The sequence below is a fragment of the Uranotaenia lowii genome, chromosome 3 (assembly GCF_029784155.1).
Source record: "Uranotaenia lowii strain MFRU-FL chromosome 3, ASM2978415v1, whole genome shotgun sequence".
NCBI lineage: Eukaryota > Metazoa > Arthropoda > Insecta > Diptera > Culicidae > Uranotaenia > Uranotaenia lowii.
The window spans coordinates 256341540-256366057 of record NC_073693.1 but is presented as its reverse complement, the minus strand read 5'-3'; the positions used below and the strand labels follow the sequence as shown (position 1 = coordinate 256366057).

Below are 24518 nucleotides of genomic sequence, written 5' to 3'. Positions count from 1 at the left end.
AAAGACAGTCCATATAAAACTGTTTTTGACGAGCTTTCACTAGAAAATGGAGTCGTAATGCGTGGACACAGAGTCGTAGTTCCAAAGGCTTTAAGAAGTTTGGTGTTGGCACAAATACATCAGTCGCATCTCGGTATCGTGAAGTGTAAAAGTGTCGCGCGCTCGAGTGTATGGTGGCCGGGTATTGATGTTCAGCTGGAAGATTATGTACGAAACTGTTCGGTGTGTCTTTTCAATACTCAAAGTCCACCAAAGGCCAAACTGATTCCTTGGAGTTCACCCCGAAAGGTTTGGAGTCGTGTACATGTGGATTTCGCGGGGCCTGTAAAAGGAATGAGTTTTCTTTTGATCGTTGATGCGCTTTCTAAATGGGTAGAGGTTTTTCCCACAAAAAACTGTACATCCGCATTTGTTTTGGAAAAACTAACCGAGTGTATTGCGAGGTTTGGATTGTTTGATGAATTAGTGAGTGATAACGGTACACAGTTCTTAGCTTCCGATATTCAAAAATTCCTCAAGGCAAATGGTATTACCCATAAGCTCACAAGTCCGGGTCATCCTTCTACTAATGGTGCGGCAGAAAACATGGTGAAGACTTTTAAGAACTCTCTTATTAAATGTTTGCAAGAGGGGAAGAAATGTGTGAGTAGTATTGTTACAAACTTCTTGATTGGTTATCGAAAGGCTAATCACTGCACTACCGACGTGTCTCCGGCTCAAATGATGTTGGGAAGAGACATTAGAACGACGTTGGATTTGTTGAAGCCGAGTATTTTGACGGAAGATAATCAGGTGGCTGTCTCGGTTAAGGATCGAATTGCTCAGAATCAGCAATCTCAAATGCGCAATTATCGTGGGACTCGGGTAGAAACATTTGAGATAGGGGAGAGGGTTATTTCTAGAGACTATAGTAATCCGAATAAAGTGTCGTGAACCCCAGCGATTGTGACATCTATCTCAGGACCGAGAAACTATTATGTTCGGCTAGAGCATTCCGGGCGCATCATAAAACGTCACCTTGATCAGCTAAAAAAGGACACTCGACTGTTGGGGAGCGGAGAACTGGTTGTGTCCCCGAAAGAACCAAAACAGGGGTCACCTTCAATAGCCACAGCGTCGATGCCGGTGAAAAGATCTTTCAACTCAGGTTCAGTTGTTGATAACGTGTCTGCAAGTCCATCGGGTTCCGTCGTAAATAACGAAGATAGCGTAGTGGATACAGTACCTGAAATTGACAGAACCAAGGAAGTGCCCCTTAATACGAATGGTTCTGTTGAGCTAGAAGTTGAGGAACTAAGCTCAGCTGAAAATGAAGGCTATTTCACCCCAAATGAAGAAGATAACTCAGAACAAGAAGAAGGGTTTTCGAGCGAAGATGATGCTGAAGCTGGATTGGTCGTTAGTGGTTTCGCCAGAGGTTTCTGGAGACTGCGAGACAAGCAAGGAAGAATTTTCAAAGGTTAAACCGTTTTTTCAGATGTTTGCTATTAGCAGATGTTTTTCAAGTTAAGACGGGGGGTGTAATGTATGAGTGAAGTGACATCGAGGCACCCCTCGATACGGAGACATCGAATCCCAATTCGAGTTCTCTCCCCGCTTAGAACGGTCGTATTTCTAACCGCCTTTCATATCACCTAATAAATATGTATTTTAAGTCAGAAAAATAGTGTCCTTAATTTGTCCGGAATATCGTAATCGGGAACTACACTGCAGTTAATAAAGTAAAAAAAATATCTTTCCAATAAAGACGACTTCCATCTGTACCGTTGAGCCGTCAACACGTACGCCGGAGCATCGTATCGTTCCTGTGTACCTGCAGGAACATTTTACATTATTTATTTTTTCCTTAACTGGTTTTCAATCAGCACTTTTCAGTGCTAAAATTATTTTCATTTTCTTTTATTCATATTTTTCTCTTTTCTTTCGAGCATGGGGAAGTCGTCGGTCGGCTCAAGAGCCGGAAGAAAACGAACCTAATTCAGGTCTATCGTCCAAAATGTTGAAATTTCCAATTCATTCGATGTCTTTCATAACATCGGTGATTAGGAAATATTCACATTTAATTCTGATAAGAGTACTAAGAAACCTTCTTCTTTTTATACCTTCTTTTTATACTTTAAAAATAAAAAGATTCCACCAATTACGGTCACGATTTCAGACTTCAATGCCTTTCGAAAAGAAATCGTCACTTCCGTCAAGGATGTGAAGAATTCTTTTCAGATCGGTCGAAGGAAAACTGCTCGTATATTGGCGGAATCTTTGAATGATTTTCAAAAAAATTTAAATTATTTGAATAATAAAAAACACTAATTTTTTACGTACGACACTAAAAGTGGTCGTCCTTTCAAAGTTGCACTTCGTGGTCTCCCGGCGATCAGACACCGGATGAGATCACAACTGAATCAAATTCTTGGTTAGGTTTTTCTTCGATTCAAGTAAGTAATTAAAATGAGGAAAAGAACCAACACGAATATTATCAGTACTGTTGGGTTTACTCTTGAGCTTTATTTGATCTATTTTAAAAAGGATCAGGTTAATAATTTGCATATTCTTGAAAAGGCTCGTCTAATGTTTGATTGTCGAGTCATATTTGAACCTTTTCGAAAATCTTCTACCAATTTTCTTCAAAATATTACGCAATGTCGTTGTTGTCAAGCTTTTTGTCATGGCACTAAAAATTGTAGAATGAATGCCAGATGCATGCTTTGCGGCTCATTCGATCATGAAAAATCTAAATGCCTTTTTGGTGGTGATAAACCACAAACAGAATTTTTCAAGTGTGCGAATTGCGCAGGTAATCATTCCTCGAATTCTATAGACTGTCCCGTTAGGGGAAAAATTATTGCTTCTAGGAGAAATCCCAAAGTTGTCAGAAAAGTTTCTTCTCCTCCTTCCTCTTTTTCGTCTTCACACGTCAAGCCGGCAAACAATCTGCCTGTTCGCGGTCAGCCTCGTCCTACATTGGAATCACATGTTGGTAATGCTCGAAGTGATTTGTGCTAATTCTGCGCCACAGACTCGTTGTTTACCGTTCTCAGAGGTGGTTGAAAATGGGTTGCCCTCTTCAGGCATAACTAATAAAAATGGGAAAAAACCAAGTCTCAACGTTCATGTCTCAACGTACATTGAAGAGTGCCTCCAGAAGCGGCTGATTCCTCTCCTAAAGGCCCACAACGTACCAACAACCTTCTGGTCGGATTTGCCACTACTCCAAAGACTGCTGAAGTGGTGCAGCGGGCAGCACCTTCTTAAACGACCTATGTTATGAATGTGCAGAATCTTATGGCCGGAGTTAAGGCCCAGGTGCGGGCATTTGCGTATGGACTGTAAATAAAATACGAATAAAAAGGTAAAATGAAGTTTCATAGTTATTTTCCAATCCCTGAAAATTGATGGCAATCGGATAAAAACTCGAATTTTGCGAATCAATTTTGTGCGTGGCAATTCCATCGTCGACACCCTTTAGACTTTAGATGAATCATTGTAGCATCCATTTTATAAAGCACGTAAGCAAAATGATGGTGGAAATTGATCTTGATTATCTACTAACTTTTTTCAATGACTGTATTTGCACTGTGATCGGTTATCGATTTCTTAACGAGACCGTTTGATGTTTCAAATTTCAAGCCTATCATCACACGCTTTCATTACCACAAGCCGCTAGCAAAATAAATTACGGTATACCCAACTGCGACGAATAAAAATGTTTTGGTGAACAATAGACAAAAAAACACAACGTCTACAACAATAGTAGAGCAAAATTATTAAGACATGCGAAAATTGATAGAATCTTTCAAGTTTGTTTATTTGTTTCAATGTACGTTAACGTAGTACGTTAATAATAGTAAAAGTAAATTTCAAAAAATATTCTTTTGTTCAGCTGTGAGAAAGTGATCATAATAATTTAATATTACTCATGCATGAGTTTATAACCTGAATTAGTAAAAAAGGTTTGTGTGGATTCTAAACATCTTCTCTCTTTGAAATTTAAAGGTGGTACGTGTAAAGGATATTTGCAGAAAAATATTCATTAGTAGTAGTTGCATAATCTTTTGACATTTTTAAAATTGCATTAAATGTTACAGAAAATGTGTAACAGATCGAGAAATCCACCCAACAGTGATCGACAAACTTCCAACAACAACAGACCGCAGGAAATCGTAAGGCCAATTGCACAACGCCCTGTTGCCAACAATGCCGCAAACCGTGTGCAGCCACCAGCGGCCGATAATCCGGCTGTCTGGGGGTCACATTTTCGAAACCGTGAACATTTCTTGAGCCTCCACAACGCTTGATTGGCGTTTGTGTAGAGAGCAGAAACATGTTTACTACGACATAAAACCTAGAAAATTTGAAAATCATCAGTTAAAATTAATCAATATCCGAAAATTTGAATTGAAAAGCTACACAAAATGAATGGTATGTCAACTTACCTGTGGATAATAACAGTTCATTATCGGGGCAGGAATCGTCCGCATTTATGAACTTCGCAGAAGTATCTGAAACATGCACCACCTACTCTGACAAATTTCTCAGATATTAATACCTAATCCCTTCAATATGTTTCAAAAGGTATAATGTTGTTCTATAACGGTCGCATTCCCGAAACAGAGAAGAAAAGAAGTTTAGCAATAACCACGTCTGAACTTTCCGTAAATTCCGTAAACTAGATAGCTATTTCATTTTTTTCCGCGAATTTTACATATGGTAGCATTCCTCCCTAGCTTATTCGGTGAAGGTTGTCATCATCCTTCAAGTGATATAAGGTCTAAGGGCTGCGTAAAAATAGATTATCTGTCCGAATTTATTGAAACATTAAACAAACAATTTACTCGTGTTACGTAATACATGCCTTGAATAGTCTATTTGTTTCCTTTCTGGAATTTTTTGAGCACCTCAATCAGAAACTCATACCTTACTCTAATCTCCGAAGCATTTCGTTCAACAATCTTTGCTCCAATTCTTTCGATCAGTTCTTCCACTGCGTTAGAACCTTTTTTAATCTCCTCCAATATTATTTTATCTTCATCGCGGGTCCAGTTGTTTTGCGGGACGGAGGTCAGCCCTGTTTGGGTGTTTTGAGATTCTGTAGCCGAACATTTCGGAGGCTCTAACTCTTCTGGTTTTGGAACAGGCTTTGACTCGTTTGCTTCTGGTTCCTGGGTCACCGGTTGACTTTGTATCATTGGTATTTTTCGTTTAAACCCTTCATCATCTGACTCCGTCGAAGGTTCTTCGGCTACTTCTTCAACCATACTTTTTAGTTTTTTCGAAACAGCTATCACTTTGGAATCGACAGGGACAGAGGGGAAGGTTTTTTTTCCTCCACATGTAGGCGAAACTTTACTGGTGGAGGCAGCAGCAGGAAGTTTTTTATTAACCGGTGAATTGATACGTTTTTTAACTATAGCTTTCGGCTGCGCGTTTTGCTTCTTTGGAGAGCTAAATTTGTCCTCGTCCTCAATAGTGGGGCTGTCAAAGTTCAAATGGAAATTAATAATTGTTGTCTATATAATTCAACAGTATTTAATTAAAGCTAAGCCTAAGCAATGCCTTGAATAAGATTTAACTTATTTTTAAAAAATGGGCTGGGTTATTATCCATATTTTGAACAGGGTGAAAACTTCAGCTTACAAAAAGTATTTGACGGTACCTCTTGTTTACCAATTCAGGGATCGTTCAGTGTATGTGCTACCTGTTAGGGGACTTCTTTCGTTTCTCACATTTTTTAAACAAAACACTTGTTTGAATATGATGAAAATATGGACTAGAAACCCAGATTAGAAGTTTCAGTATTTAAGCACCGTTTGACATGTGTTTTAATTATGTCGGTTTAAACTATACAAGGGCATATGAGGTCCTTGGGGCCAGAGGGGGCTAAGTGTCAAAATTGAAAAAAATGAGTTAGGTACGTGGAAGCACCAAAATCGTAATAAGTTTGGTCCCAGAGAGTTTTTTTCCATTGTACCTATTTCATTATTTTCCCAAAAAAATGGTTATGGAATTTAGTGGAACTGTTTGAACATTAAGCGTCTATTTCATTTATCTTAGGAAAAGGTACTGCTTTTTGTTTTGCCACAGATGATATAAGTTCAAATAATGTTGAAGGAATTAAACGCCATCAACTACAGTCGACTCTTAGTAACCAAAATCCTGAGAAGATAATTTTTCATGATAACACAATTACCTAGTTGAGTTTCAAATGTAAAACGATCGTTCGCATATTTTTTATGCTTGAAAATAAATACATATTTTCAACCGGTTTTAAAGCTATCAACATTACACAAACTACTAAACCAATAAATACAAAAGCTTAAACTGAAACACTGATGAAGTTACAAATCTATTACTTACCTTTCTTCACTGTCCGACTCCGGTGGAACTAAAAGATGTTCGACATCGGAATAGCTTACACCTTTTCTGCCGTGAACCAAGGGATTCAACCGTATGGCGTGTGCTTTGAAGGTTGCTTCATCGCAGAGCTTATACCGATCCATCGAATCTTCCATTGAATCGCTAGCAGTCATACAGTCTCCAAAGTCCTGTTCGGATTTCCCATCCTCTCCGTCCGAGCCTAGTTTGGCCGATCGGTCTACATTGTGCATGCATCCCTTCAAAGGAGACATCGCCCGCTGGAATTGCTGTTGGCAAGATTGACTGTCGTGCGCCAGGAACGAAAGTCGAGCCGGAAGCGTTCCGCACATGATCTTACCCTGAATGTACTTGGTGCCGCAGATAGTGTTTTCCGATCCCGTTTCTGCTGGTGGTTCAACAAATGGGATATCTTCGTACGTTTGACTGCTACTGACCCCTTCAGGGACAATGAACCTCTTGGCAGATATCACTTCGTAATCGGACAAATCAGAAACCGTGCTATCGGGAGGTTTTTCGGGAGGGAAAAGCTGCAAAAACCAATCAATCAGCAGTTGGTTGCCCTTGAGAAGCGGAACTATTTTCGATTTAATCTGTTCCATTGTCACGTCTGGTTCGTTAGACAACTCATTCAGAGAAGTGTAGATCTTTTTGATTTGAGAGGGTTGTTTAGCAAAATATATATTGAGCTTCGTCAAAAAATCGTTTGCGCTGGTGAGGATGAAATGTTCGAAAAATTTTCCTACCTCAGCAGCTTGGCCCGGAAGCAAAAATGTCAAAAACAAATCGACTAGTTCAGGATGATCGGCCACCAATAAATTTTCAATCTTACGATACAAATCCGGTACATGATCTTCTTTATCGTCGAAGTTCTGTAGAATATCTAGGAATTGTTCATATTCGCTGCGTTTATTTTCAGCTAACAAGGTTTCCTCAACCTTTTCGAAAAAGTTATATGCGTAATTACAGTCTTTGTCATCTGTAGCTTCTACTTTGGTGGGCTTGCGTCCTGACCCATTGGTAAGTGGACAATCGTTCCTAGACTGTTGTCCGCAGCTCATCTTTTTTAAATCGTCCAAAAAATAAGTAAAAATTTCAATCAGCTTGAAATGTTCAAAAGTTATACCCAGATGAGTGTTTGACCACCGTTTTCTCACTTCCAATACCTTTCTAAAACGCAAACAAATTTGCGAAAGCTTATCCTTCAGCTTAGCTTCACGAGGTTGACAAGTAACAGGATTTTTCGGCACTGGGCGGAAGTAGTCTGTTAACTTCTTTTGGCCCTTATCCAAACAATTCGGAATTAAAGAATCGTCACTGTGGCAGTTGCAATGGCAACAGCCATCAACTCGGAATTGGTGTTTATGTACTGCTATGTTTTGTCCTTCTTCCGCTTCAGGCTCCCGGATTTCTTCTTTGTTCACTTCCAGCAAAAACCTCCCACTGAAGGAATTATCTCGGATGGGGGAATTCTCTGGTTTAAACTTTGTGACAAAACTAGCCAAACTCTGTACCTCCTCCAGTTGTTCACTTATTTTTTCCACTGGATCTGATATCTGAGGATTTGGATCTCTTAGTTCCGTGACGGAAGAAGTTGAAGCTGAAGGTGCAGGATCTAGGCTGAGGCTAATGGTTATATTCAAGTTGGTTGATGATTCCTCTGTTATCGTTGCCACTTGAACTGGTTCCGTCTGTTTCGATGACTTTGAGCTAGTCTGAATACTCGAATTGCGCCTTTGAGGGGGACCTCGATATTTCACCAGCTAGAAATGGCACAAAATAAAGAAAAAAGTATTAAGTTTCTTTTAAAACTTTCAAATATTTGACTTGAAATATTTTTTATTTACGCTACAAAAAGCAGAGAAAACAATTTTAATGCACGGTTAACAAAAAGCAGTTATCGAAGCGTTCTTCTACACTGCAAAATCAAAAATTACAATTGCGATTAATGGCGTATTTTTTTTTGATTCCGGATTTGGCTCTCGAACCGTCAGAATAAAAAAGCAAGTTTCGGGTTTCGAGTTATTCCATACGTATAGGTGTGCGTGAGAACGAGCGCAATGTTTACATGCAGCTGTCATTTTTTTCTCCCTTCTGGATTTCTTCATTCGGTTCTTCACATCCGGATTGCCGTTTTTCGTGTCCGGATTGCACTGGACTGCAGATAGTACGATTTTGCTTGGCTGAGAGGTTCAAAATCGCGGCAATAATCATTTGCCCGTTCATTATTTCAACTGTTTTGTTTTCAGCCAAAAACAGCTGTTTAATGTTTTGACAACAACATTGAGAGTATTGGTGAACTTCTCGCAAAACTGACTTTTTTCTCAGGGCGACTCCGTCCCTTTTTCGAGCGAACCTAGGTTGCCTCTCGAGCAATAAATGAGCACGATGACAGCAGTTAGAGCGAACCTAGGTTGCCTCTAGTTTGCCTCCAGGTGAAAAAAAATACGGTATAAGTTTTAACTTTAAACCGCGTGTTGAAATATTTTGGATATAGCATTCTAATCAGAAGTTACCAACATGTCGATATAGAAAAATTTGTATTTGTTCAAAAAGAATAAATGCAACTAGAATGGTCGATTCGAAACCAATTTTTCAATTTAAGATCCCGCCCCAAATGTCGTATATTTCAAGACTATTTTTTGCTGGTATGCTGTTAATGGCTGGTCCATACCTTAATGATTTTGATCGAAAACGATCTATTTTTTAAGAATTTTTAGTCATTACCGTTATAGAATATGTTTTAACAAGCACTAATGTTGGTTCGGGAAACAGTTTCGAACCGTTTAAGATACAAAATATATAATGGGTGATAATTTTTTCCCTTGAATAACAGAATTGAGTAAGATAACAATCTATGTAACTTACCTCTTTTTTGGAATTCAAATAATTATCCCATGGCTGCGGTAGAACTCCTTTTCGATATGAGCATGGCGATAGGATATTTCTCAAATCAATATCTTCCAACTCATGTGTGTAGGGAGGTGCTTTCAAGTACTTAAAATAATACTGTAAAAAAAATTGGTTAACCATTTTGTCAACATATTACATTGAAAATATGTTGTAAATAAATGAATATTCACCGTGATGGGATTCAGCTCGTTAGGCTTAGCCTTTCGTCCTATTACATAGTTATAGATCTGTTCTGCTGGGTGTCCGTGCAGAAGAAACCGACTGATGTAACGACATTTGATAAACGTAGAAGGTTTTTTATTTTTCGATAAATTATTTTTGCTATTCTCTTTGGTCATGATATCGTGAAATAACTCCAATCCAAAAGCGATCAACCTTTCTTCACCAAGTGAGATTGCTTTTTTTGTTGCTCGATAATCCATTCGGAAAGGTAAATACGGAAGCAATTTCGGGTACATGAAAGCTTTACAGTTCAATACCTGTTTCATCATCTTATATGGGAAGTACCCTACGTAGTATTTATGTTCCTTTTTAGCCTTTTCGCTGTAAAAACAAAGAAATTTCGATTGAACATATGAAAATTAATTTTTAAATAGTAGAGCAAACATACGCCTTTTGTTCTTGTTTCAATAAGAACTGCATCATCTCATTATTTTCGTCATTAATGTCTTGTAAATCTTTTTCCCAAGACAAACAACATTTAATAGCAGGTTCCAGATTACATGCCCTAGCAGCTTCAATTGTTTTTGCCATTTCCTGCAGTTCAAGCTGTAGAAAGAATAGTCATAATATTCAATTATGTTCAAACTTAAGGTCACGGTACATCTCAGATAAAAATGAAAAATCTTATTTCGTCAAAAACTCGAAAAAAATGACATATGTTGGTTTTGTAACATGATGGAATCGATGGGGAATAGTTAGAAGATAAATTTTGAACTGGTCTCAGTGTTCAAAACCTCTTAAAATGTTTTAGGTAATTTGGATTTCCCCGATTTTTATTGCGGACATTTTATGATATTGGGGAAAATCGAAATAATTTTCACCTGAGGTGTACTGTGATCTTTGAAGCCGAAGTAATAAATTATCACCCACCAAAATTTTCTTGAACGTTTCAGCCAATTCCCAAAACTTGGGATGAGCGTATGTTTGGAGAAAATTTTGTGCAGCAAACTGGACGTGCATGCGTAATTGTTGTTGATAAATTTGCATTTGTAAATCGGTAAATCCTTTTTGGTCCTTTGGAAAGTTGAAACGGACTGGTGTTAGTTTTTCTAAGTATTTGTACCGTCGTTCACTTGCTTTTCTTGGTTCGCTTTGCGAAACAGGTTCGTTGGGTATTCTTGAGGGTGACGGATAATAACCTTGGAAGCTATACTGTTTTGGCGTTGCATTTAAAGCGTATAAACGTGGATCATGTTGTGGATGCTGCTGGTACGATGTGCTTGGATAAGGCGCTTTATTTGGTAGTCGGTTATAGTTGGTATACTGTGGTTGACTAAACGTATGAAATTGGCTAACGGGGACTTGCGAATGGAACGCTGATGTTTCAACGTTTACTACAACCGGTACGGCTGGCACGGTGGGACATGGATCGATAGTTGAATAAACTGGCGGTGCGATTGATAACGCTGTGTTGTTCCCCACTTTGTTTTTCGATTGAGATGCGATCGGTGTAGACACATTGCTAGGATTGAAAACTTCAGACTGTCGAGAAGGAACAGGGCATAATGTAGCTGAACTCAATGGCTGTGGTAGTTTTCGTGATTGATCCAAGGCTAGTTCGTGATTTTGTTGTTCTGGAGTGGTTAGTTCTCGGGGTTTATCCGTATTTAGTTCTAAAGGTTTACTGGTTCTCTTATCCACACTATCCGCATTTTCGTTGGTATCGGACCGTATAAGATCGGGACTAATTGCACTATTAAAAACGCTGTTGTCCAGAAAAGACTCATCGATGATTCCACTCATTTCCAGCAACTCCGAAACAAGCTCATTTAATTCCTTTTTTGAAACATTCACTTGGCGCAATTCCTCGGGATCAACTGTGAATTATTAATAATGAAGTTTTATTTCACAGTGCATTTTATTATAAGTAAAAAACTGACCTGGAATCGTATCTGCAGCTACATATTCGGGATCCGCATCGTCGTCATCGTCATTGTGATTTGCTGGAAAAAAATAAGTAAAAAAATGAATAAGTATACTTTTTAAAGAAATTTGGTTCGAGTCATAAAAGAAATTAAAAAAAAACTATTCCGATAAAGATTTCTTTTAAACCAAAAAACATAAAGTTACTCACAGAGTGGTTTTACGAAATCAGTCAAAAATTCCTTCCAAACGTGATCCATGTCACAATCGAAATCGTACATGTCGGTTGTAATATCCGGCGGAATGAACGTTGATTCGATAGTTTCAATGGCCGTTGTCTGCAGACAAAGTTTGGACCGAGTTCGACGGGCAATGTTTTCCTGCTCCTGTTCCGATTGCTGAGAACAGTGACTGTCGTTTCGAAAGCGAGGTATCTTGAAGACTCCATCTTTGCTGTATAATGCCGTTGCTTCCGACTCAATGTCCTCGGAACGACCTGGTGTCGCCGGAGTAACTGGCGTTCGAGGTTGAGAATCCAAATCCGAAATGGTGGTATTCAAATCCTCATCCGACGGGAGATCTTCTTCGGTGGGTTTGTACTCCTCGTCATCGTCTTCGTCCGAACCGAGCTCTTCTCGGATGAGGGCTGCGACCTCCTCATCGGCAATCGGAACTTTCAGAGGAACAATTGGAAGTGGCTTTTTGTTTAGCTGTTTTGCCTTGAGGCGCGTCAATTTTGGCAGCACGGATTGTAGTTCATCGCCTTCGTCATCACTGTCTGCACCACCATGTTCCAACGAATCCTTGCGCAGTTTTTCGTTTCGCTCTTCTTCCTCTTCCTGTTACCCAGAAAAGAACTTTAATGCTACAAATAGTTTATTAAACAACTAAATTTACCTTAAGTTTGACAATAGCCAATACATGTTCGTTCATGACCAACTTTTTAAGTAACTTTTGAACGCATTCGGTCGTCAGATTGTTTTTCACGGCGCACCGTTCTATCGTTTCTTCTAGCGTTGGGTCCTCGATTTCCTCGGTGGAACTACAGGAAGGTGACCGTTTTCGCTTTCTCCGGCTGACCGGAACCGATCTTGATGTCTGCTTTGCTGGAGGGGTAGTTTTGGTCGGCGTAATAGCCGAGCTTCCGGTCATCGATCTAGTTTGCTTAGGCTGGAACGGTTCTGGATTCGACGAAGATTTTGCTTGTTGCAACTCATTCGGAATATCGATGACCAACTCATCGCTCGAGGAGCCACTGTTGGCATCATCTTCTTGAGATTCTGATTTCGTAGAAGTGGACCCAGGGACGCTCCGGGCTGTCCGTTTCCGTCGTTTATCTGCATACATTTTATCTGGAACTGCACAAATACGTCCGTCGCGTTCATAATGAAAACAAAATCTTTGTTTACCAAAATAATTCGGTGCACTGTTCACGCTAATTTTTTTATAATTATTTTTGATTAAAAAATAACCATTTTAAGCCTTTTGCCTCAAAACTGCCAATATGCATATATATAGGATTTTATTGATTTTATTCACTAGTCATGTAATTTTTGCTTGATACAATCATTCGTTCTGTTCTCATTTTCTCATCAGGGTTTCCAGGCCCTGCTCCAACAAATGTTCGAAAAAATACCCGAGCCAGGTCATCAGGAGCAATCACATCCGGTCAGTTTAATCGGAAAAGGCACCAAAATGGAGGAACTATCAGGGGTGATGATTGTGATCATCATCGGAGGCGGAGTGCTAGCCGCCACGATTTGTGTCATCGTGGCCAAACGACAAATTGTAAGATTCACATTACGACAGAGAAGGGGACCTCACGTCGCAGTTGGTCATGACGCCAAGAAGGTAAGTAATAATCGTTTCGTTCTACCAGACTTTTACCTAACATTAAGGTTTTTTTTCTTTTTTAGTCGATTAAGAAAGAAATCGAACGAAGAATTGATTGCATACAAAAAATCTATTTCGAACCTAGGCTGCTGTGGGATGACAAAAAGGACGGTGATAAATATATTTTACATCCGAATTCGAATAACTTACCTCCATATTACTACAGAATGAAAGCGATGGATGACATCAAAGAGCTAGGTAAGAATATTACACAAAATGTTAACTTCCTTAAATTAAAAAAAAAACCCTTTTTATAGAAAAAGAAATTGCCAAGCAAGACGGCACAACCAGACATCCCAGAGACAGTTTAAGAGCGTTCTTGCTAACAACGCTGGCTGCACCCCTTAATGGAGCAGAGCAACGATTGATTCATCAATTTTGTGACATGTTAGTTGTTCAAAACAAAAAAGATTAGATTCTGTTCAGTTAATTTTAAAATATTTCAAGGTACGAACATGCTCGTCATGATCCTAACGAGTTTGGTGAGGAAGAACATCAAGCATACCAAAGACTTTTGAAAAAATTGACTGATGCGTAAGACTTGAAACAATTACTAGGTATTTGTACCATTTTAGTAATATTTTTTTTATCTGTTACAGCGCAAAAATGCTCAAATCGTTCACCAATAGTCGCAAATCTTCTCCCAATCGAACACCGGTTAAGAAACAAAGCAAGATGCAGTCCCTATTGGACCCATCGCGCTTGAGGCCACCACCGATGGGGGCAACTGCCGGCGTAAATACTGGAATAGCTCCCAACAGTACAGATATTGGTAATCAAACAGCTCGCATGAACCTTTCGCTGGGGGTTCAATTACAACAGCAGCAACAACAGCTCCGCCAGCATGAACCGGAAATCGACGAAAACGAAATACTCAGCATTTCACAGTACCACGGAGAAACGGGTTAGTACATTTCGATTTTTAACACTTCTCTCTTATCGATTGTTAGCTGGGTAGCTTGATTCTGCTATCCTCATGCACGGGCATATACATATTCTTAAGTTAGCAAATTAACAACATCCTAAATAATTCATTATGGCTTGCAAAAACTATAATCAACGTTAACAGGACAATACGATATATCAGCTTACACTAATTGCTATATTTCTTCTTTCTCTCTCTCTGATCTTTTCTATCCAACTTTCGATGCTTATTTGGCTTTGTGTCTGATTTTATATATTTGTTGGTTTACGATCCTAAAGAAACTTTTACCATACACAGGTCTTTCAAAGATTGAAATGGTCTAGTATATGTCCTCTGATAAATGAAAAAAAACTTATGAACCTAAATAAAAAAATACATTATGAAACATTATAGCCTAGTGATACCATCGATAATCTTCAAGGTTTTCATGTTCTTCCGATGACATGCCTAGTTTCCTTTTTTTAAATCCTACACTGAAAGAAAAATCATGGTATTCCAAAATAAATAAAAATGTTTAATTTTACCATACGTTAATATAGTCGATATAAATAAAGTTTTAGTTATTTTGACGACTTTTTGGTTAATTTTACCATGCGGAGCAGGAAAAATATGGTAAACCTTAATGAAAAACGAGGTTTAATTTTACCATGCGCAAAATTTGTTGATAAATTTGAAGTTTTGGTTATTCTGACGATCTTTTGGTTAATGCTACCACGCGGGCCAAAAGAAAATGTGGTAAACCTACATAAAAAGCGGTTTAATTTTACCATGCGGAACGTTTTGTGCATTCGAATATAAAATTTTGGTTATCGTGACAATACTGTGGTACATTTTACCATGGTTGTCAATAGCCAAAATACTTTCAATTAGTTGTGTCATCTTGCACTTTGTTGCCACCTTGCCATTGAAATGGCTTTGAATTTTAATTTATTGTTGAAACATTGGACACATTGGAATCAATATTGATTTTGTGCTATGTGCCGCGATCTTTAAGGTAAAGTGTTTTCGTGTGGGATATGTCACAAAAGATATTATGTTTTATGTATCCGCAGAAGGCCATTACAATCTGGAGTGCAAGCAGAGTCATCAACGGCCGCTAATTTCAACAGTTTATAAAATGTTCAAGAGTAAGTAAATTTTATTAGTATTTCTGCACAATATTTAACTTTTTTTATATTTTTAGGGCACGGAACTATTCGAGAAGACCAAAATAAAATCTCGGGACAACCGCGGAACACCGGAAACAAAATGTCGAAGGAACCTTCATCAAGTTAGGTTATGGCATATAGTTCCTGATCCAGTGTTAATGACAACAATATTATATGTGAAAAAAAAATACGGGGATAGTAACAGTGATGAATAAATAAACCAACATTTTAAAAATTTAAATGATTTCATTGAATGCATGGATAAATGACCATAATTTTGTCTTAAATACCATGGCATAGTAAAATCGAACGTCATTCTGCCATAACGCACCATAACACGTTCACATGGTAATTTTAACCAATCTGTTGTTCAAGATAAACAAAAACGTACTCGAAAAAAAACCATCTGTTTTTATTTTTAAATTTACTCTCGGATTTGGTAACGGTTACCATGATTTTTTTTTCGGTGTAGGTTTCTGTGAATAAACCGCGCTCGTACTTCCAGATGATTAAACCGGGTAAGTGAAATTACAAAATAATGGAAAAATGGGATCTGAATGTTAAACCCACTTTGTCCATCCGTTTGGTTTCTAGAATAGTATTTTTAAGAATTTTGTTAAATTTTATGTATAGAAATTTAATACCGAATTTGTTTATGCCGAGTGTTGCACTGGTGCACCACTAGGTGCTGTCATATTGTTTGTTTATTCGGACAGTGTTGCGCTGGTTTTGACCTGGTGGAGCTCTGCTTACGGACGGTGGCCCACCGATGATTTAGCCAGTGTTGCGAGAGAGCGTTTGATTGAGTGAGGCAGCAATACACTGGCGACGATTTGTGTTTGTTTTTGTCGGGTTAAGTGCCTCACTGAACGAGGGGAGAAAACAAATACGGTATAAAGCTAATAAATGTTCAACATCTCCACTGCCGTCCCAAGAGAAATTGTCCCATGTGACGTGCAAACGAGAAAAACGTGATTGAAATTTCAGCTATATTTCCAATTTGTCTCTCAAACTAAAAACTCACCGACAGGTTTTTCATAGTGAACAGTTTCAGTTAATCATTTTACAATGTTTTCTGCCAAAATTAAATTTTCTTTAACAAACGGCAAATTAGAGCCAAGAATACTTCGTTTGACACTTTTGCGTAGAATCAGAACGCATACCGATGCTAGTTCTACGAAAAACTGTCACACGGCTCCACTTTTTCTATCATTTTAAAGGCTCGTAGTTTCTTTTTTTCCCAAAAAATCAAGTTAAACCGTAATTTGAGCAATACGTTCCTCTTTGTTTATAAAAATGTATAGTTCAGTATCGATCCTGTAAGTAATGCCTACCGAAAAGTGTTGATGAAAATTTCTCTGAATAAATCACGCAAGACTTCTCACAAGAAAAAGTTTGCTCCCGTGCCAGTGAAGAAAACGAAAACGCTATATGTAACACTGACACAATGGCAAACTTTTTTTTCATAAATAATAAAAATGGTTATGGTTGTTACACTCACCCTCATGCTTATCCTCAACACTGACATGACAACTTCTACGGGATGCATGCAACCGCCTGCTTAAGGTTCAAAACTCGGGCAAAACTGGTGGACTTCTGAATGTATAAACAAACACAATGACAGGAATTAGGGTAAAACTCGAGGAGAACTAGGTTGCCTCTGCAGATAAACGAAAACGCTATAAGTAGGTTTTGAGAAGAGGTTTGAAAAAAATACAGATTACCTACATTACAGCTTACAAGTCAAGGTGTGTATTCCTTATCTGGAAATTAAAGCAAGTTACCACAAATTCCAAGAAATACTGTTTCAATAATAAAACCCAGTAGTTTGCAATCTAATCTAGCCTTCAATTTATTTGTAAAATATTTATAGCAAACTACGCGAAAAGTACATTTTTAATCGCTTTTGAAGTGTAATTTTGTTCATTAAATGCAATTTATGACATACAGCTCTTCCTCCAGTCTGCGCTTAGTACGCGCCCATTCTATAGACTAGATCCTACTTCTAATTTGATCTGATGCAACTTATCACGATCCCATTACTTTCTATCTTTGTTTTTTATTAGCGTCCACCTTAAGACGCTCCAAACGCTGCAAAAGTGTCGGATGGCTATGGTTCCACGAGGAGTACATCCAATCGTAGATCGGGAATCCCAGGTTGTCAATGTGTAGTTTGATGAGAGCTTTTCCAAGTTCCTTCGAGTAGCCCAGTCCGAGAGCAAATTCATCTGCTTGGTATTCAAATCGACGGGACAGTATAGTCATTGCAAATGAGATCACGGTGTTGTAGGGTGCCAGAACATACATAACTATGACGAGAAATCCGATCAATATTGGTTGAACATTCTCCGGAAACCCGACAGCTTGGTATAACGGTGAATATTTGAAGAGTTGCGAAAATGCCATGAAAATCAAGAACATTTGTACTTGCATAATGATGATGTTCTTTTTAATGTGGCCCAATTTCCAGTGGCCTAGCTCGTGAGCTAGCACAGCAAGAACTTCTTTATTTTCACAGCCTTTTCCCCTTTTCATCATTGGTCAATGTTTCATCATCTGGTAGGCCTTTGTTCAGAAGTAGAGTGTCGAAAAGAACGATACGCTTTGCGCCGAATAATCCAGTAAAGTATGCATTACTATGGGCAGATCGCTTAGAGCCTTCGACCACAAAACAACTTGCCTAATGGGAATTTGAGTGAAGCGGCAAGGTTCTCGATACTGGTCTTCAACTCTCCATCCTCCAGGGGTCGGAACTTGTCAAACAACGGAGCAATGTAAACCGGATAGATGGTGATCAGCACGAGCGATACCATTCCGACGAAGGCCCACAACCATATGAAGAAATAATCTCCTCCGATTTGGACAATGTAGACAATCGCAGCAACAATTGGCACTGACAACAGCTGTCCAATCAGGAAGGATTTTATTTGATCCTTGAGGAAAAAGGTAGGCGTTTGTTTATTGAATCCGTGTTTCTCCTCCAGCACGAAAGTAGCATAAATTTTAAACGGCAAATCTTTAAAAGTTCCAATGATGTTGATCAAAATCAAGAAAACAATACTGACATGGATTTCATTTGCGGTATTCAATCCGAACTGGTCGGTAAATTCTGTTGCCCTAGCCCACACTTTTGCTATGAATCCCGAATAGATCTCTAGCGTTGAAATGGCTATGTCACAAACTAGAAGCTTGAACACTTCGTAGTTCGCTTTATCGAGACCGTACAGTCGGGCCTTTTCAAACGTTTCCTTTGTCATTACATCACGCAGCTCGACCGGAACTTCCTTGCTGGTTTGATAGACGTATATCTGCCGACGGGTGAGATATAAATTGACAAGGTTTTCCACTATCAGGAATATCAAAATGGAATAGAGCGTCAGCTCGCTTGTTTTCAACTCTTCCAACATGTTGCCTAGAAAATCATGTACTTATAGAAAAAAAAACCACGGAACATTATGGAGTTCGGTAAAAACTTACCTGCCCTCAACACAGGATGGTTTCTTGCATGCACGGGAATTAATATTCTTTTTTCGAGGAAACAATAGATCCGGGTTAAATGCCGGTGCGGTAACCTCGATCGTAGGTAAACTTATTGCTAAAATTTTTCCCACAGAGCCAAAGAGAACAGACGTGGTGCACCACATGTGCACGCTCTTTTTTTTTAAACCCAAAATTAAGTTGGCTTGGTTCAAAACAGCAAATTCAACTGCGATCAGCGTTGCCAACCTTCCAGATTTTTCTGGAATCTTTGGACTTTTACCAGAAATTTTTTTAGGTTTTCAGACTTCCAGATTTTTGCCATTTCTTCCATGAGGAATGCCGCGATAAGATATATGATAGTAAAACCAAGGTGGGTATATATAGGAGGTGTAACGATATGAGGAACTCCCGATTCAGCCATTTTGATTCGGCTACTATGGAGTACGTGGAGTTTGTTTACTAACAAAGCCCTCAGCTCGAACAAACTTTCCGATGTTTACAAATAAACTCACTGAACCTCATCGCGCTCTCCTCGCCTACTTACTGACAAAGTCAGAGAACCTTGTGATCTAGTAACCTTGAGTTAGTGAACCTTAGGTGTGTTCAACAGAACTCAATCGAAATCAATTGAAATGGATTGACAGTTGATCAGCTGTTTTTCCAATTGACTTCGATCGATTTCTATCAGGCTGCTGAATGAACAGCCAGACACTAATACTAACGCGCTGCTTTTGCTGTCATTTTCGTATACAGCTGTGTACTTGGAGATTTCTGGCTTTATTTAATAATGAAAATTATAATAGCAATCGTCTGTTACTGTACTGTTGTTCTTACTTGATTAAATGGAAAAAACCGGAAAAACCCTTTTTTTTATTGATTTATCGATTCTTAATAAACATGACACCAGCCAGACGGCCCTGCTCCAAGTCATTAGCGGCACTGAACGAAGCCCTTTGCACTGGCATCTCCTAGAAGTTGCGGGATCTTGCCACAAAGGAGATGCAGGACCAAATCAACGACCCGAATGTGACAATTGTGGGACTTTCCTAACAGTCGAACACATATGTGCGGAATGTGCTATCTACGAGCATCAACGAATTGCAAATGATCTACCCAACGGAGTGCGAAACATATTAGCAAACGAACAAGGAATGGAAGACAAATTATTGGAATTTTTAAGAACAACGGAACTATTTAAGTGTATTTGATTTATGATTTCTAGCGTAACATTTCATAAGGGCGAAACTAGCAGTTAGCTCGAAACGAGAAAAACGCGTTTGAAATTTCGGAACATCTAATCAAATCCTATTTAAAAAATCGACCACTTTTTGTTCAACAAAATCAAAAAAATGTGCATTAGATTCACTTATTGTTCGTTGGTTATCAATAATTTCAACTTTTTTCACTTAATTAATAAAATTTTTATTGATAGTTATTTAATTTTCTTTGCTCTTTCTATCTAAAAGAGGCGAATGAATTATAAATTTAAAGTCTCTTTAAAAATAAATAAAACAAACAAACAAACAAAACTGCCAAACACTTTTCCAACACTTCACCACCGAATCAGCATGAATGTCGCAGCACCACAGCCTCAGCATGACTGCCACAGCACCAACGAATCAGCATGGCTGGCACAGCACCACCGACTCAGCACAGCACCACCGACCCAGCACAGCACCTCGACTCAGCACAGTACCACCTCAGCATGGCTAGCACAGCATGGCTAGCACAGCACCATCGACTCAGCACGACTGGCACTGCACCACCGACTCAGCTAACTCGCACAGTACCGACTCCAGCACCCGACAAAAAAACACCAAAGAAACAATCAAAATTAGTCACAACAAACCAAACCAGCTGTTTTTGACAGTAAGCAACTGCATGTGTGTTAGTGTAATTGAAACCGATGGAAACGAATCCTGCTCTCGAGCTTGATCGATTTCGATTGGTTTCGATCGGCTTCGATTGGCTTCATTGAACGTCAATTGGATTAGTTTCGATCACAACATTGGCTGAGTGAACAACAATTTACCAATCGAAATCGATTGAAACCGATTTCAATTGGTTGTTGAACGGGCTTCTTAATTCATCACTGCGACCATACTGACCACGGAAAATAATTAAAAGATAAAATTTACCGAGAGAGCGAGGTGAACGCTCGTAAAAGCCAAAAAGGTAACTTCTACCTCTTCGAGGTAAAACTCACCTCTCAGCGAGGTAAAATGATTGTATACCGATTGGCATAAAGTCATTTGGCATAAAGCCGTTTGGGATAACGCCGTTTGGCATAAAAGTCGTTTGGCATAAAGCCATTTGGCATAATGGCCGTTTGGCATAATGGCCGTTTGGCGACGGGGCCATCCTAAAATAATGGATCAAAATTTCGAGGAAGCCTCCTCACGCTTCGCGTTCGAACTAAAATGATGTTCGGGCTAGGGGATTGTCCCTAGCCTTGGGTAAACCTAGAAAGACGGGGCCTTCCTAGGGTTTTTAATAAACCTAGAAAGACGGGGCCATCCTGAAATTATTTATCAAAATTTCCAGGAAGCCTCCTCACGCTTCGCGTTCGAACTCAAACGACGTATGGTCCTTACGCTTCGCGTTGCGGACCGGGCTAGAGGATTGTCCCTAGCTTTCGGTAAACCTAGAAACACGGGGCTTACCTAGGGCTTTGAATAAACCTCGAAAGACGGGGCCGTCGTGAAATTATGGATCAAAATTTCGAGAAAGCCTCCTCATGCATCGCGTTCGAACTAAAATGACGTTTGGTCCTCACGCTTCGCGTTGCGGACCGGGCTAGGGGATTGTCCCTAGCTTTGGGTAAACCTAGAGACACGGGCCTAGAGACACGGGCCCTAGCTTTGGGTAAACCTAGAGACACGGGCCTTACTAGGGATTTGAATAAACCTAGAAACTCGGTAAATTGAAAAAAAAACTAATGTATTTTAATTTTTAGCAACATTTCATGTAACCATATGAGTTTTTATATTTTTATGCCAAACGGCCATTATGCCAAACGGTTATTATGCCAAATGACCATTATGCCAAATGACTTTATGCCAAACGACTTTTATGCCAAACGGCTTTATGCCAAATGACTTTAGGCCAAACGGCGTAGGACCAGATAAAATTTACCTGAATCGAGATATGAAAAATGGTACAAAAATGGCAATTTCGCCCTTATGAAATTTACGTTATAGAAATATTCAAAAAAATCTGAAAAAATCGAGAGTTTTTGAAAAATCATCAGCACGGTCTCTCGAGAATCAGGACAAATCCTGAAAATTCAGGACATTTGGCATCGCTGGTGTTTTTACTCATTTTGATATGGAAAAATGAGTTTCAAAACAGCCAATTTCAAATAGTTCCCTCTCTTCCTTGAAATGTTAAAAAAAAAATCCTATTTCGCATTTTATCCCTTTCGCGTGCATGTCTGTCGGCCATCATCGTCGTCAAAAACGTTTTTCCTCTTGTCCACTTCGAAGTCACGTCGTGTTTTTTGGGCAAAAAAAACTCCGTTTATTACGATAATTCGTAAAATCGGTCCAATATTTTCAATCTGCGGAACCGTTTCCGGTTAATGCGTGTTTGAAACAATCGAACATTATACAAATAGTGAAGAAAAAGTGCGAGACTTTTTTGGAAATCGAATTTCAATCTGCTCATTTCGTGTGATAGTGGAATGCGACGAAGAAAAATATGTGACCCCGTCACCATCGAAGTGAAATAAAATGCGTTTTAGCGATTGAGGTGTTTTTACGTTTCCAAAGAAATCGCAACGATAAACTGAAGGCAAGTAAAAAAACTGATTGATTTCTATTATTATGCTTAACACTCCGTGGAATTGGTATCAAGAAAAAAATAAAATAACAGCATCAAGTGATTGAATAGCTTATCATTGATGTAAAGACGTCATTTTTCATTCATACTTTGTATTGGAACATTGGTGGGAAGGTATTTATTGAATAGAATTTCTTATGCCATATTCGTTTTCATCTGGTGGAAAGATGGTTGTGCACCAACTGCTGTCAACTTCATATAAAAAAAACGCTTTGACAGCACTTGGTGCACTACCGGTGCACCACCAGAATGAAAACGAATATGGCATTAGTTACGATACGACTCATAATAAGAAATACTTTTAAATAACTTTTACATGTATTGACGTCTGATACGCAAAGATTTGATTGTTTATATGTAATAGTTTTTGTGTAGGTAACTTACACTTACTTCGTCAAGTTTCATGTAACTATTTTACAAGGACAAGAACAGAATAATATGATTTTTATCAACTGTTCATCATTAATCGAGTCATAGGATGATAGGACAAGATTAATGATTAATAGACATCTTTTTTAACAGGAAGCATAAAAAAATTACGAAAGATAACTGGACATAGCATTGTAGCTATTCGGAAATATGACATAAAACGTTAATTAGTAAAATCATGAAAGTCGCATTAGAACAAGGATGAACAAATTGGAATTTTGAATCGGACGAATGCGCCAAATGTAAACAAATCGGGCTATACCCGCTGGGCGATGAAGTCTGTTTTGATTAGGTCGTATGCACTTGGCATGTTTTGAGAAAATCGTTGTTTGAATTCCGAAAAACCTTTTCAATTCTTATTTTATTGTTGCTGGTCTAATTCGTCTACAAATGCGAAATTCAATGTGAAGCTGAACGCAGAACATGATGATGTACTTGACACTTGCATTAATTCAGTTCTTATCAATGAAGATGTACTTACGACTTATTGCATTTCTCTTTAGGCGCAAACGGTCTTTTGATCAATCGATAATGTTGGTTGTAAAAACTGATTCGATTGGCCCAAACCTTAATCTATTCCTTCGGAGTTGATTGAAGGAAAGTTTTGAATGATATTCCTATCCAGTTAGTACGCGGAAATCATTGATCGATGGTATTGTAATTATTGCATTCTGGAACTGGCCATTGGGAGTTTACCCGGACATTTCCGACCACTACCATTGGCGCTACTGCTCGTTTGAGGAATGTAAAAAAGCATCCATTTGTTTTGATTATTTTGTTTGCTTCTACAATGAAAAAAAATGCAGGCTATTCACACAGTGAAAAGTGTAGCTTATGATACTCACCCAACACCAATTTGGAGCCATTAATTTTGTTGGAACAGCTATGATCACTCCTGGACACAGTTTTCTTTTATATTCATACGAATTTTTATCACTTGGCAAAGCATTTTTCACGAGGAAGCATTACGTCGTAAAAACCAGCCTGACGAATTGTTTTAGGGATCTTTGAAACACGGCAAATACATGGCAACGCAAAATGGCGCTAAAATCAAATTGCTCTAAAAAATGGAAAAGTCATCATACGTCCTAAATTCAAATCAATTTGGTAAAGTTATCCGTTAATCAAATGAAACCAAATTTTACCGATCATGGAATACATTTTTGTTAAACGTTTGCATTAGGTAACTCAGTTTTGTTTATATTGGTTCATACGACCTAATCAAAATAAACTCTAGAAGTACGTTCGGAGACCTACATTTTAAGTGTACTACAACGTTAACTGGAGGATATTTGGTTTTCGAGATATAAAGAAAACAAACTAGAATTTTTGCTGGGAGCTTATGGAGCTGTCAAACTTTGAACGCGTTTTTCTCGAAACAGTGATGTTGGCGCATTCTGGGCGCATTCGCCGTATTCAAAATTCGATACCGA

At 38.7% G+C, this 24518-nt stretch overlaps 3 protein-coding genes across 4 annotated transcripts; 1 reads left to right on the top strand and 2 right to left on the bottom strand.

Moving 5' to 3' along the window:
• Nucleotides 1–4776: 4776 nt before the first annotated feature.
• LOC129754438 (uncharacterized) lies at nt 4777–16969 on the bottom strand. The gene is made up of 10 exons (XM_055750515.1): nt 16838–16969; nt 12268–12728; nt 11582–12209; nt 11388–11450; nt 10378–11324; nt 9896–10053; nt 9456–9828; nt 9241–9381; nt 6355–8135; nt 4777–5472 (listed from the first exon to the last, which is right to left on the bottom strand). The coding sequence occupies exons 2-10, from the start codon at nt 12715–12717 to the stop codon at nt 4863–4865; spliced, it is 5151 nt and encodes a 1716-aa protein (XP_055606490.1). The 5' UTR covers nt 12718–12728; nt 16838–16969; the 3' UTR covers nt 4777–4862.
• LOC129754440 (protein C1orf43 homolog) lies at nt 12892–14578 on the top strand. Of its 2 annotated transcripts, none has more exons than XM_055750519.1 (6): nt 12892–13221; nt 13287–13461; nt 13521–13650; nt 13711–13797; nt 13863–14167; nt 14486–14578. In XM_055750519.1, the coding sequence occupies exons 1-6, from the start codon at nt 12991–12993 to the stop codon at nt 14509–14511; spliced, it is 954 nt and encodes a 317-aa protein (XP_055606494.1). In that variant the 5' UTR covers nt 12892–12990; the 3' UTR covers nt 14512–14578. The 2 variants fall into 2 exon arrangements, with proteins under 2 accessions (XP_055606494.1, XP_055606493.1); XM_055750518.1 differs by having other exon boundaries at nt 14467–14578.
• Nucleotides 16970–17163: 194 nt separating the features above from the next.
• LOC129754439 (CAAX prenyl protease 1 homolog) lies at nt 17164–19008 on the bottom strand. Its single transcript, XM_055750516.1, is given in 4 exon segments — nt 17164–17862; nt 17864–18007; nt 18009–18748; nt 18814–19008. Coding segments are annotated over 3 exon segments (1359 nt in total). The 5' UTR covers nt 18744–18748; nt 18814–19008; the 3' UTR covers nt 17164–17382.
• Between the last annotated feature and the right edge of the window lie 5510 nt (nt 19009–24518).